The sequence below is a fragment of the Hirundo rustica genome, chromosome 4, assembly GCF_015227805.2.
Source record: "Hirundo rustica isolate bHirRus1 chromosome 4, bHirRus1.pri.v3, whole genome shotgun sequence".
Classification (NCBI taxonomy): Eukaryota; Metazoa; Chordata; class Aves; order Passeriformes; family Hirundinidae; genus Hirundo; species Hirundo rustica.
Window position 1 is genome coordinate 75,843,504 of NC_053453.1, and position 13,286 is coordinate 75,856,789.

At 41.9% G+C, this 13,286-nt stretch overlaps 1 protein-coding gene across 4 annotated transcripts in view; it reads left to right on the plus strand.

The window, feature by feature from the left end:
• The window catches only part of KDM5A (lysine demethylase 5A), a 49,902-nt gene extending 36,908 nt beyond the window's left edge, over window positions 1–12,994 (plus strand). For all 4 annotated transcript variants that reach the window (XM_040063472.2, XM_040063473.2, XM_040063471.1 and 1 more), the window contains 6 exons: window positions 696–1,247; window positions 2,026–2,169; window positions 4,977–5,136; window positions 5,643–5,863; window positions 7,970–8,380; window positions 9,908–12,994. In XM_040063472.2, the coding sequence (XP_039919406.1) occupies window positions 696–1,247; window positions 2,026–2,169; window positions 4,977–5,136; window positions 5,643–5,863; window positions 7,970–8,380; window positions 9,908–10,120 (1,701 nt within the window). In that variant the 3' untranslated portion in view covers window positions 10,121–12,994. The remainder of the gene's footprint in view (window positions 1–695; window positions 1,248–2,025; window positions 2,170–4,976; window positions 5,137–5,642; window positions 5,864–7,969; window positions 8,381–9,907) is intronic.
• The last annotated feature ends 292 nt before the right edge of the window (window positions 12,995–13,286 follow it).

Genomic DNA, 13,286 nt, shown 5'->3' on the forward strand with positions numbered 1-13,286 from the left:
GATTAACATTTATTGAAATCACGTGGAAGTAATGAGGTGCAGCTCTGCCTCAACCAGAACTAACACATATTTGGTTAGGTCAATTTTGTGGTCAGCCTGCAAATGCTTGGTCATGGGCACTGGACTGGGGGAATGTTTTATTTGGTTCCTCTTTTTTGGAGGATATTCATGCTACTTATTGGAAGAATTTGCTGTCATCTGGCTGCCCTTTTCCTGGGAATAAAGCAAATATATGCAGGGTCATTAATATTGCTTATACACAATCTATTTTACTGTAGTATGTTTGGTTATAGCTACCTGGATGGAAACATTAAGGCAGTACAAGTTGCTTCAGAAGATATGTGGTCACTCAGATGCTTCTGAAACAATGCTCAGCTCCATTGTCTCGGTAAACAGATGAATGGAACAGATTCCGACTCCTTCTCTGGAGTCAAACCCTGTTCTTCTGGTGGCCTTATAGTATGAACTTCAGAAACTTTGTAGATATTGAGAAGGTCATCTGAAGCAATGAGCAACTGAGGAGGAGGTATCTTAGATAAAAGTTTTAATTGGCTCACATAGTTGCTGAATTTTGGGCTAGTTTAGATCTCTTGATCTGTTTGGGTTGGCTGTTTTTTTTGCTTTTCCTGTGCTGCTAATAAAATGGAATCTCTTAGCTATGAAGGTCGTGACGTGTTTTTGTCCTTGCTGGGCAGGTGGCTGTATTCAAGGAGCGGGAACAGAAGGAAATTGAAGCCATGCATGCTCTCAGGGCAGCCAACCTGGCCAAGATGACCATGGTGGACCGAATCGAGGAAGTCAAGTTCTGCATCTGCCGCAAGACGGCCAGCGGGTTCATGCTGCAGTGCGAGCTGTGCAAGGACTGGTTCCACAGCGGCTGCGTGCCCCTGCCCAAAAGCAGCTCTCAGAAGAAGGGCTCCAGCTGGCAGGCCAAGGAGGTGAAGTTCCTGTGCCCCCTGTGCCAGCGCTCCCGCCGGCCGCGGCTGGAGACCATCCTGTCCCTGCTGGTGTCCCTGCAGAAGCTGCCCGTGCGCCTGCCCGAGGGAGAGGCCCTGCAGTGCCTGACGGAGCGAGCCATGAGCTGGCAGGACCGGGCACGGCAGGCCCTGGCCACCGACGAGCTGTCCTCCGCGCTGGCCAAGCTCTCCGTGCTCAGCCAGCGAATGGTGGAGCAGGCAGCTCGGGAGAAAACGGAGAAGATCATCAGTGCGGAGCTGCAGAAGGCAGCAGCTAACCCCGACCTGCAGGTAGGGACAGGAGCATCTTGCTTTCCCCTGTGCTTGCCCTAACTTACTGTGTCCAAATGCCTTGTTTTTCTTGGAGAGGTGTGGGGGAGAGGGGAGGGTGGTGAAAAGCTGAGCACTCCACCCGGTAAAACTTCTTGCTTAGTTCAGTGCTCCGTGGGTTTTGGCTGGCTTCTGTTGGTACGTTGCTGCTCCACGAAGGGGCCTGTTGCTCTGTACTCGCTGTCAATAGCAGCTGCCAAAGGTGTGTGTAGGAAACACCAGGTCAGCTCTCACAGCTGGGTACAGGCCTCAAGATCTAAAACTGTTGCTACTTTAGTGTCCAAATTCCATTTTCCTCTTGACAGAATCAAAGGTCTCAGTATTCATTATTCCTCATGGATTGTCATTCCCAGGCGTTTGGTGTCTTGTTAGGAAATTCCAGTGAGGAATGTAGTCAAACACTGATAATTCCATAGCTGATCTCTTCACCTTGAGAGTGAGGTCAGGTCATGCTGTGGTAAAGAAGCTATAATTTGTAGCACTGGAAAGCAGTATCTTGATCTTTCTATTAAAAAGATCTGTTATTAAAAAATAGGTAATCAGAATCTAATGAAACATTTTACTTTGATGTATTTCCCTATCTTTTTTCACATCTTGGTGTAACTGGTCTCTTTTGTCATGTCCAGGCAGGTATCCTCAGGCCAAAAGAACCACTGTTTGCTTTGTTAATAACTTCAGGTTTTTACAGATTTTTCCTGGAATTTTGTTGTCTCACTTCCATATTCCAAATTTTTTTTAGGGACACTTGACAAGTTTTCAGCAGTCAGCCTTTAACAGAGTGATAGGGAGTGTGTCCTCATCCCCACGGCAGACTTTGGATTATGATGATGAAGAGACAGACTCTGATGAGGACATCAGGGAGACGTATGGCTATGACATAAAGGTAAATAATCCAGAATGGTTTGTTTGCATGGAATTAATACAGAAGACCTGCCTTTTATTAATCCATTTTTTTCCAGAATATTTATTGTACCTTAAGCGATGTATATTCTGCCCTAGTGCCTGTGGCAGAAGAGGTACTTCTTGATTTTTATTTGCATGTCCCCATCCTCTGAACTATTGGGAAGTTTTGTAATGTTTTTGTGCTAAATTTCCAAAGTCCTGTTTGAATTTCAAAAGGTGCCTCTTAGTGCGGAGGAAAAAGATACACTTACAAAGGGATTTGTATTTATAACACCCTGGAGGATAAACATTGTTTTTCTGCCCAGTTCAGAGATACCATAAGAGTCATGAATACAAGTATCTATATGGAGAGCTCTTGGAAAGTTTTTGCTGCAGCAAAAAGATTAGCCTTCAAAAATGGCATGCAGTGTAAAAAGTTTCCTGATGCTCGAGCTGTGTTCATGTTTTCATACCTTTCCCTTCATTCAGCCTTTGTATAAAGGAGGTACACGTGTTCCAGTTTGGAGTGTGGAATTTTTTGAGACAAGATGTCTGGATCGTGTTGTAAAATTAGTGTCAGGATTCAGTACAGAAATTATAACTGCAGTTAAATTTTTGAAGTATTTTATCTAGAGAGGAACTTCATGAGAAAAGGCAGTTGTGGAGAAAACCACGTGTTTTCAAGATACTGAAATGTCCTTTTGAAATATGTAGAGACAAAGACAATGGCACAGTTTCTTCTTGAGCAGTGTTTTCTTTTTAGTTGATAGCGTCTTTTACAGCAGAGTTGACACTATCTTAAGAGATGTGTAAATTCTTCTAAGGCGGATATTCTGATTTATAGAGGGGCAGGACATTCTCCAGGTGTGATTTGCTGTGATCTCCTATTTTTAAGTGTTTTGTTTCCCAGCAGCCTGATGGAAATACACAATTTGTCTTGCACTCCCCTGTGAAATGCCAACAAGAACACATTGCTGTTGGGTGCTACAGCTTTTAATTAATTTAGTTTTATATATAAAAGTAATTCCCAAAACTTCTTTGCATCAGGAATCTTAATAAGGCGTTTCTGAAGATTGTGGCATTTTCTGAGATTGTGATAAAGCATATGTCAAAAAAGATGGCATATGCTTGCCAGGATCTCAGGGTTATGCAGGAGCATAATTTCATTTCTTTTATGATTCTGTTGACATAATTTAAAGATCTTACTTAACCCTTTTGATTTGAATGTTCATCATATGTAATTGTAGAAACCTAAAAGTAAAAATCTGTTTAAGCAAAGCTGATAGAGACCAGAAATGTGTTGTGTTGGGTCAGTTAATATGATTGGAATAGGAAACAGATTTTCAAGCAACCAATAAAATTCTTCAGGTATGGACTAGGAGAAGCAAGATTTAAAAAAAACCCAAACCCACAGTTGCTCAGAATTTAATTATTTTTATAGTTGACTTTTAAGGGTTGGGTTTTTTTCACTTTTTGATGCATAGACATGTTCCAGGCTGTTTAAAAAAAGATACAGATCGTTCTGCATCATGTATGAATTTGCTCTTGTCATGAACCCTGTAGAAGTAGTCTTCAATTCCTAAGGGTCCCTAGACTGCATTTTGAAAACCAGTCTTTGTCTTCTCAAGAGCACAGTTGTTACAGAAGTAGATAGGAATATGATCTGATTATGTCTCGTAATTAAAACATGGTTCTTGCCAGTAAATCTTCATTAGGAGTTCAATAGCTAGATTTTTTTATAAAATTTTTTCCAAGCAGACACATTTACTGGTCAAATCACCTATAATCGGTTTTCATTTTTTTGTCTTGTATTTTTTTCTCATTTCTTTGCACAAGTACTGCCTATGGCCACTACTGATTTTTTTTAAAATCAATTTATATGTTAGCCCTGAACTTCCTTGTTATGTTACCCATAAGATACTGTTCAGGATACAAACTCTTTACAGTGTAGGGAGAAATATCTTTCTCTTTCTGAGTATATTTGTTCTACCTTTTCATCTGGGCAATTTAAATTTGAATTTCTTACTTGCAGTTCTGTACAGAAATCATTAGTCTGTATATCACTTTCTTTTAAACATGACACTGAAGGCCACGGAGAGAGAGATTACAATTCTTAAACTCCCTTTTTATGTCATGAAATGACAGCGTCTTGCCCAATACCTTGTTCAGTGTCTTACTCAACACACTGAGCTGAGCACAAGCCAGTGCCATCATTACTCTGTTCCTGGAAATATTCACAAGAGCCCTCTTCTTTCAGTGTTTGGTCCTAACTTAAACTGATTTAACACTGCCATAAAATACTGGTTCCAGGGCAGTGTAGATTGCGATTATGTTGATATTTGTTGCTGTGCTGGAGTGCCCTTTTTTCCTATACTTCTAAAATATTAAATCATTTCTTTCTCTAGTCACTGTAATTTACTCAGCATACCCCCACTTTACTCATGATACAAGTCTTTCTGGGCTTGCAGTCAGACTTTTAAAGCAAAATAATAAATTATGTAGACTAAGAGAGAGCCTCTTTTCATGCTGTTGACTTCTGAAGGCCGTCCTTAAGGGACTGCTGAGTGAGGAAGCTTGTCAAGTGTTTCTCATACACTAGCTGTAAATGTACTGACCTATCTGCATAGTTCCTGTGTTCATCCACATTTAACTAGGGATATAACTTTTACCTTTGGTCTTGGTATCTGCGATAGAGTGCTTCAGAGAAGGGCTTTAGGAGCAGCAGGCTGCTCAGTCGTAGTAGAATTTACTTTGAAGTAGGTATTTTCTAGATTCTGATACTGCATGTTTTCTGTGGGTCTTTTTTAGGACAGTGCCAGTGTAAAATCTTCCAGCAGCTTGGAGCCCAATTTGTTTTGTGATGAGGAAATCCCCATTAAATCAGAGGAGGTGGTGACACACATGTGGACCGCTCCCTCCTTCTGTGCTGAACACGCCTATTCCTCTGCTTCTAAAAGCTGCTCTCAAGGTATTTGCTTTTGTATACATTGAGATAAAATTAAGTAGCTAACCCAGGATGAGAGTCGGTGAGGAGTGGAACTGCTCTCCATACTACTTGTCCAGGATATGTTGTCCAGAGGAATGTACAGCAGAGTTACGTTGCAGTTAGTTTCCTGATACTTGATATATAAACCTGTGCCAATGTGTTTTGGTTGTTACAGTTTCCCACCTTAAAATGTTGTAAAAAAATAATATAATTTCTTTCGGTTTTGATCTCTTCCTTTTTTCTTGATGTGGCTTTGCCTGGGGAGGTTTAGATGGGATATTGGGAAAGATTTCTTCACTGGAGGGGTGGTCAGGCATTGGAACAGGCTGCCTGGGGAAGTGGTGGAATCACTGTCCCTGGAAGTGTTCAGAAGACAGGTGGGGTGTGGCCTTGGGGACGTGGTTTAGTGGTGGGCTGGGCACAGACGCGATCATCTCAGAGGTCTTTCCCAGCCTTAACGATTCCGTGTCTTGGCTGCTGTCTGAAAGGTTCTGGCACACCAAGGAAGCAGCCTCGCAAGAGCCCGCTGGTACCTCGCAGCTTGGAGCCCCCCGTGCTGGAGCTGTCACCTGGAGCAAAAGCTCAGCTGGAAGATCTGATGATGGTAGGAGATCTACTGGAGGTATCTCTGGATGAAACTCAGCACATCTGGCGGATTTTACAGGCCACTCATCCACCCTCTGAGGACAGGTTTCTCCATGTCATGGAGGTAGGGAACTCGAAGAAATATTCTGGTGTGGAACAAAAAACTTACCACATTCAGTCGAATTCATATAAAGATGATCTTGAATAGCTGAGCATTCAGTTGCTTGTCATGTTTGGATTTCACCTGGAGAGAGTAGTAGATTACAGAAAATAACAGAATAAGTGATCCAGAAATTCAGTTCTTGATCACTCATGCCACATAGCACTGTCCTCCACAGTTAACCACGTTTAGAACAGTTTTCTCAAGTAGGTCCATGTGCGAACGTTAGTTTGGAAGATAACAGGTTAAGGGAGGAAACACTCTTCTTGATTATGCCTGGAAACAGAACCAATCTGCAAAACAGTTACAGGAAACATTTAGGAAGATGAAAAGTTACACTTATAACATGATACTTGTATGTTACTGAACTTTGTTACTGGGGAGGACATGTTTTGATAATGCAGACAATAAGATTCCTCTTCTTCCTCAGAGTAACACAGACATGGCAGTTTTTTTATTGATCTACTGCGAAGATGTCCTGATCGCTTTGCCCAGCTGCCAGTGGATCAGGCAGGTTTATCTGCTGATTCTGAGGTCTAGTCAAAACCACTTAGCTACATTGATGCAGAGGGCAAGGGATGTGTGCTGGAAAAGAGGGTCAGCTGCTGGGTTGAAGAGCTTCAGTGGAACCCATTTTTTATCATCTGTCAGCTGCAGTTAGGGGTCAATTTGACCATGTGTAGCTATGGATTTTATGATGGTTCGTTGGGTTACTGAGCTGCCCAGGAAGAAGATGAGATGATGGCTCTTTCCTGGCTTTTTGGCGGTGTACAGTAGTACAAGATGGACGGTTGCATGCTGTGAACAGTGAGGTTAGGTGAACATATTAATTGGTATCTCATTTTCTGCGTGCCATCCATACACAATGGATGAGTTAAAGTGTTGCCAAACTGCATCAGTTAGAAGTGTGGAGTATAAAACTGCCCCTTCCTCCCAAGTACCGCTGCTTTACCACCTTTCACCCCTGGTAAAATCTAATGCTCTTTTAATGTAATGGGTTTGGCAGGGAGATGACTGGAGAGCAGTTTGAATGCCAGCAAATAACAATTTATAAATAATATGCCAGACTGTTTTATTAATAGCTAAGCAAAGCTTTTTTCCAGGGGAGTGGGGTGAGGAGTGTAGAGTGTGCGTGCATTACAACATTTTCTGGTTAACCTTCGTGAATACTTGCTTGACCAGAAGTGCTCATTTTGAATTGAATATATTCTATGTCTATTTGCATTCAAAATAAGTAGGCTTCTGTGAAATAATCTTGAGAGGATTTGGTTTTGGGTGGACTACCTATATTAAGTAATGTACAATAAACAGACTCCTTACTGGTTTATAGTATGTTCTTAATCTATTAATAATTAAGGTTAAAGTATATAGCTGCATTGACTGAAATCAAGTCGATGTACAAAGGACTACACAAGTGAATCTTTCAGGTGTGAATGGGACTTGTCACTCTGAATTCTACCTGCAGGAACAGAGCTGGCCAGTTTTAAGCCCCATTTGTGATCTGAATCTGTTATTTAAGAGCTCTTGATGACGCCAGGATATTTACAATGTCTGCCAGTTTGGAAGCCATTCAAATAATGGATGTCTCTTTCTCTTCTTGCTTGAGTTGCTGATACATTTTAAGAATTCACCAATTACTCTTCCTTAATCTCCAAAATAGCAGTTGCTTTCTCTCAAAAATAATTACAGGCAAGACTGACCTCGGATGAAAAATAAGCAAGAGCATCTAACAAATGATTAATATTCTCAACTTCTATTAAAAAACAATGTGAGAAAGGAGTTGTAATTATTGCTTATTTTGCCTTCTTACCCTTGCTGATAGTTTACTTTTTCGACTGGGTATTTTTGGCTGATTCTGCTTTGACACAGTTGATAACACTCTAGGAAGATTTTATAGTATGGTGGAAATGAAGTTAAGTGATTTTTTTTTGTTTAGAATTTGTAACAGTATGTTGCTGACTAGATTTCTTTGTGCCATATCAGGGTAAAGGCAGAGGTAAGTACATTTCTCAGACCTCAGGTTTGCAGGAAGTTTGTATTTGAGTAAAATATGTATCTTTTTCTGTGAAGGATGACAGCATGGATGAAAAACCACTGAAAATGAGAGGAAGGGACTCTTCTGAGAGGAAGCGGAAACGAAAACTGGAGAGAGCAGAGCAGTTCTTTGGAGATATGAAGCAAAAATCTAAAGAGCTGAAGAAACTGGAAAAACCCAAGAAGAAGAAGCTAAAACTCACCATGGATAAGACAAAGGAGCTGAACAAGCTGGCAAAGAAACTGGCTAAGGAAGAGGAGCGGAAGAAGAAGCGAGAGAAGGCAGTTGTAGCAAAGGTAGAACTGGCGAAGGAGAGCGCAGAGAAAAAAAGAGAGAAGAAGGTTCTGGATATTCCTTCCAAGTATGACTGGTCAGGAGCAGAAGAGTCGGATGATGAGAATGCTGTGTGTGCTGCTCAGAACTGCCAAAGGCCCTGCAAGGACAAAGTGAGTTTCCCCTTAGTTCTGTCACAGGCAATTCCGTGCTAAGTCAGAACCCCTGTGCCAGGTAATATTAAGTTGAGCAGCATGAGGAACCAAAGTGGTCTGGTTACAAACGAGAGAGGATTGAGTAGTACTTGGGTAGGTACATGGATTTAGCAGATTAAACTGTAGAACTTCCTTATTCTCTTAGGTAGTTCAAAACAGAAGATAGAAAATGGGAATCTGGGAAAAGGTACTGGGCTTTGGTTGGGAAGTTGAACTTCAAGCTGTGCAATTTTTTTTGTTGACTGTGTGCCACATGCATTGCCTGATTCAAAGGACTTATTCTTTGACTCAGAGAGAAATGTTCCTGACTTGACTGTATTTCTGAGCGGGCGTGGGATGTGTGATGTTCCTAAACGAAGTAGATTTTCTGTATTTCTTGCATACACTCTCTTAAACAGTGATGCCACAGGCTGAGTGATCTGCAGACTTCAGTGGTTCATTTTGCTTGTTGGAGATAAATAATCAATTATTTTAGATCTGATTGGATTATTACAAAAAAGACTTGATCTGCCTCTCTCTGTGGTACTGGCTGTCGTGACTGTCAGCTTTTAACATGAACTGATGAAATTTTTTTTATAATTTTTTTTCTGTACATTTCTGTACTTTCGTACTTTGAATAGGTGGATGCCATACTTGTTAAAAGATGTCAGGTACAGGAATGTAATGACTGAAGCTGCAGCTGTTGATGTCCATTACTAATCACTTTGGAAAATTTGTTCAGGAGTAGCTGGCTACAAACTGAAGTAAAATCTGTATGTTGATAATGTTCTTCATTTTATATAGGTTTCCACTATGGTTGTTTTTCTGCTACAGTTTTATGTTCCCCTGTAAGTGGAAAGCAGAACTACAGCAGTAACAATTTTATAGCTATACCAGTGGATGCCATTAAAATGGAGAATCTGTGTTCCTGACCCTGCAAATCTGAATTTCTGCCCACTGACTCCAATTAACATTTTATTCAAGGAATTACAGAAATCAAGTCATTATTTTTTTTTCCTTCCTACATTCTAACTCATTTTTTTGTCTTTTCCAAATTGTTCTACATTAAGTTCAGCTCAAAGTTTATATTGTAGCTTAAATGTCCTGACACTTAGGACTTAGACAAGCCACTGTTTGGTAATGCCATCTAAGAGGGTGTGTTTGGAGACTCTCACCTATGCTGTAACCATCCCTGAGCATTTTAAATGTCTTTTAGTACACCTCCTTTCATCGGGGGAGAGCAGAGTCATCTTCCTCAGGAGTAATAGAGTGGTTTTGTATTATTGCAGTGTAAGGAGGATGCAAGAGGGGCAAGGTTTGTTGGAAGAGTTAGTTTTTACTAAACTGAGGTATCTTCTTTAAACAAGCTCTATAGGGGCATTAATTTTTGCCCCAGAGCTTTTATATTCTTGGTAGCTCAGGTAGGTTTAACAGGAGGTATTTTCTTCACAGGAACTGTGCCTGTCCTTGTAACAGGCTGTGTGCTGCTCTTGTGCTCTCTTGCAGGTGGACTGGGTGCAGTGTGACGGGGGCTGCGATGAGTGGTTCCATCAGGTGTGTGTGGGGGTCTCCCCAGAGATGGCTGAGAACGAGGATTACATCTGTATAAACTGTGCCAAGAAGCCCCTGCAGGGAGCCGGCAGCCCTGCCCACGCCCCACCTCCTCCCTTCTTGTTGAGCTACAAACTACCAATGGAAGATCTCAAGGAGACGAGTTAGCAACGACTCGGTGCCCAGAACTTGTTGGGAATGGACCACTGGAACCCTTCAGAAGGGGAGGGTTTGAAGCTGATGTAGCCCCGGAGCTTCTCTTGCAAGGATGTACAGACGTGCAGGAGTCGGTCCGTCCCTCGGACAGCGGGAACGTCGAGGCGCGTGGCACCGGCTCGTCTCTGCAGACGCCGCCCGATGAGGAGCTCCAGCCAGTGTTTTCTGACTCGAGTGTTTCCATCTTGGACTGTGGCTGTTGCTCTCAAGGACTGAGCAAACTCGAGGCCGTTAGATTAGACCCTTCAGGGTGTTAGAAGTACATGTTGGCAGTGGAGCTGGCCTGGAACTGGTGGGCATAGGCTGGAGCTCTTAGACCTCCCAGGTTTCCCTAAGGAGGTGACTTCGGAAGTTACTTTTGCCTCTCCATGCCAACCCGGTGTGTGGAGCAGTGTTCTTGGGAGAATGAAATTGCCTCCGTATCCAGGCAGCTAACACTACACTATAAGGGTGGGAGCAAGTGGATGAATTTCTTTTAATTTCTCTTTTGTAGCTAAAGGGCAGAGGAGCTCATAATCTCAGAAATCAGCAAAGGTTCTGTTTACCAAAAAAGAAACCCAACTCTACTCCACTAGGCAAAATTTTTTCCTCGGTGGGAAACAGCTGATCTTCCTGTCCTGAGGAGGGCCAGAAAGCATTGATAATGTTTAGCTAGACCAGAACTTGGGAAGAGCAGAGTGCTTCCCTTTCCACAGGGATGCTCTCTCCTGTTCTAGGCTTTGCTTAGAGTTCTGCACTCCTGCACATTAAAGTTGTGTGGCGCAGGATGGAGCTGGCGAGGAGGTACAGCGCCCAGGGCACAGCTTCTGAGACCTGTACGCAGGGATGGGAAGGAAAGAAGACAGCCCACTTACCTCAGAGGTTACACTGACATGTGCTTCTGTGAAAAGTTTCACTCACAACTCTTTCCAGTATCACCAGGCTACGGGCACGGCCTCCTGTGATACCAGCAAACAGTCTGCAGATACTGTTCACAGTGCAAACCCCTCCCTGCTGGCTTTGCTGGATGTGTACCAGTGTACAATCAGCAACAGTTCTTGTTAGAAATTGCCCCTGGCTTTGCCAGGGGACCAGAGGGCTTGGGGTCATACTGGGTGACAGTTGTTTTAGTAAATCCATTTTTAAAGAAGGACTTGTTTTTACTTTTTTCTAAATGTCTCAGACTACTGACTTGTTCTATAAATAGATTATTTTTCTTTGATTTTTTTATACTTACCACTGTTAACCAGCAGCACAGACAGAGGTTCACAAAGCAAAAACCTGCCCGTGGGCTTGGGTTTTTTTACTCCATTCCTTCCTTGTAGTACAAGGAATTAGCAGTTACCTTCCCCATTCTAGCTTGACCAGCTGCCTGTGTTTAAATAGGTAAATACATTTCATGTGCTACCTTTGTGTTTGGGTTTGTTCCTATTAGTGGGGCATCTGGGCCTTAATGACTCCCGTGGATGCTGGCCTTGTGTCTGTGAATGTCTGAAGTCAGCCCCTGGGCTGTCTCGTCCCTCTCCACTCGCTCCCTATTGTGTTTCCATTCTTCTGCAGTTCTAGGAGTGTTGTAAGTAGTGTCCAGTCTTACTAGGAGCTGGATTGGGATTTAAAGAAATATTGACAAAAACAAAAGTGTGCTGTCTTGACTGTTCGGTGTCCCTTCTCTTGTTCTCTGATATTTGAAAGTTTATTTATCTGGCAGAATTATCCATCCAAAAAAAAAAAAAAAAAAAAAAAACCCAACAGAAAACTCAGCTCAGGTAGACAGAACTTTGTTTTCTTCTATGTGTGCCTGCTACCTGGGAAGAGGAAAATGTGCAAAAGAAAAAGAAATAAGATGGAGGGCAGAAGATCCAGAGTCTTGGGAGCTTTGAGTGCAAATTGGACACAGACTTGTAATTCCTGCTCCTTAAAGACTTCATGTGGTGTTAAAAGCAAAAGCAAGCTGTGGTTAAGCGTGTGGCTGAACGGGCACCCTAGCAAATTTAAGAGTATTATTTGTTTACTTATTTATAAAGGAGTCTATGCTTTAGATAGACATACCCTCTTTTTGCCTCCAATTACTCTTTTTTTCTTCTCAATGTACACTTAGTTTTGGTAAGCTGATTTAAACAGTTGTTACTTTTCCTTCAAGCTTTAACTGATGGTACTACATAAATGTTTCCCTATATGGAGTGGATAAACTATCTGTCACAGATGTTTAATCGTTCCAGAAGTAGACTAGTACAAGATTTCTTAAAGAATCCCAGTGTTCTGTATTCTTTCCTGACTCCTAGAATTTGTGACACAACAGGGAAAATACGGTTAGCATCTCCTGTTACCACCGAGCATATCCTCGTAACCATTCCCGCATTCTCTGTCGCGATGAAGTCGTTGTATGTAATTTCCATCAACTGGAAAAGAGACCTTGGAGTAAACCTGCATTGCATGTTCCTGTTTCTCTGCGTAGAAGGTGTGGTGGAGAGTGTTGACAGTAGCAATAGTTGCAGCAAGATGGAAACAAACAGCTCTACAATGCAACCGTGGTCATTCTGCTTGTAACAAGCACAGAAAAGAGCAAACAGCAGAAAGAAATGTGCAAATCATATGCAAAAGTCACGTTTTTAGTAGCTCTTTTTCATGTAGCTGCATGGAGAGCCTCTGTTCCACTGTTGGAAGGAGGTTGCCACATTTTTTTCTGGTCACAGATGTCTCGACTGCTCTTGGATAAGGTGTTCATAAACTGAAGACCATTATTAGCTTTACATCTTATTGTTTTAAGCTTGTTTTTTAAGAGTATAATTCCTATCAAAGGATTGCTGATAGTATGAACTTATGAATAAATGTTAACTTTTGGAAAAACCTGTAGTTAGTGGTTGAAAAACCTGAAGCTACAGCGGTGGTATTGTCTCCAAATCCTAGGAGTTTGAATTTTATAAAAGCATATGAAAAAAGAAGCCAGCTGAAGCCAAGATAAAAATGTTCTTACAGGTCTGCTGCAGCTGTGGGAAAACTCTCGTGCTTTGGGGACAAAATCTCAGTACACAAAAAATAATCAGCTCGTGTATCTAGAAAGGTACATGTCTTAATGCTGTAGTCTACAAAGGCTACTTGCTGCTGCTGGTGTTATTTCTTTTCATGTGTCCGACACAAA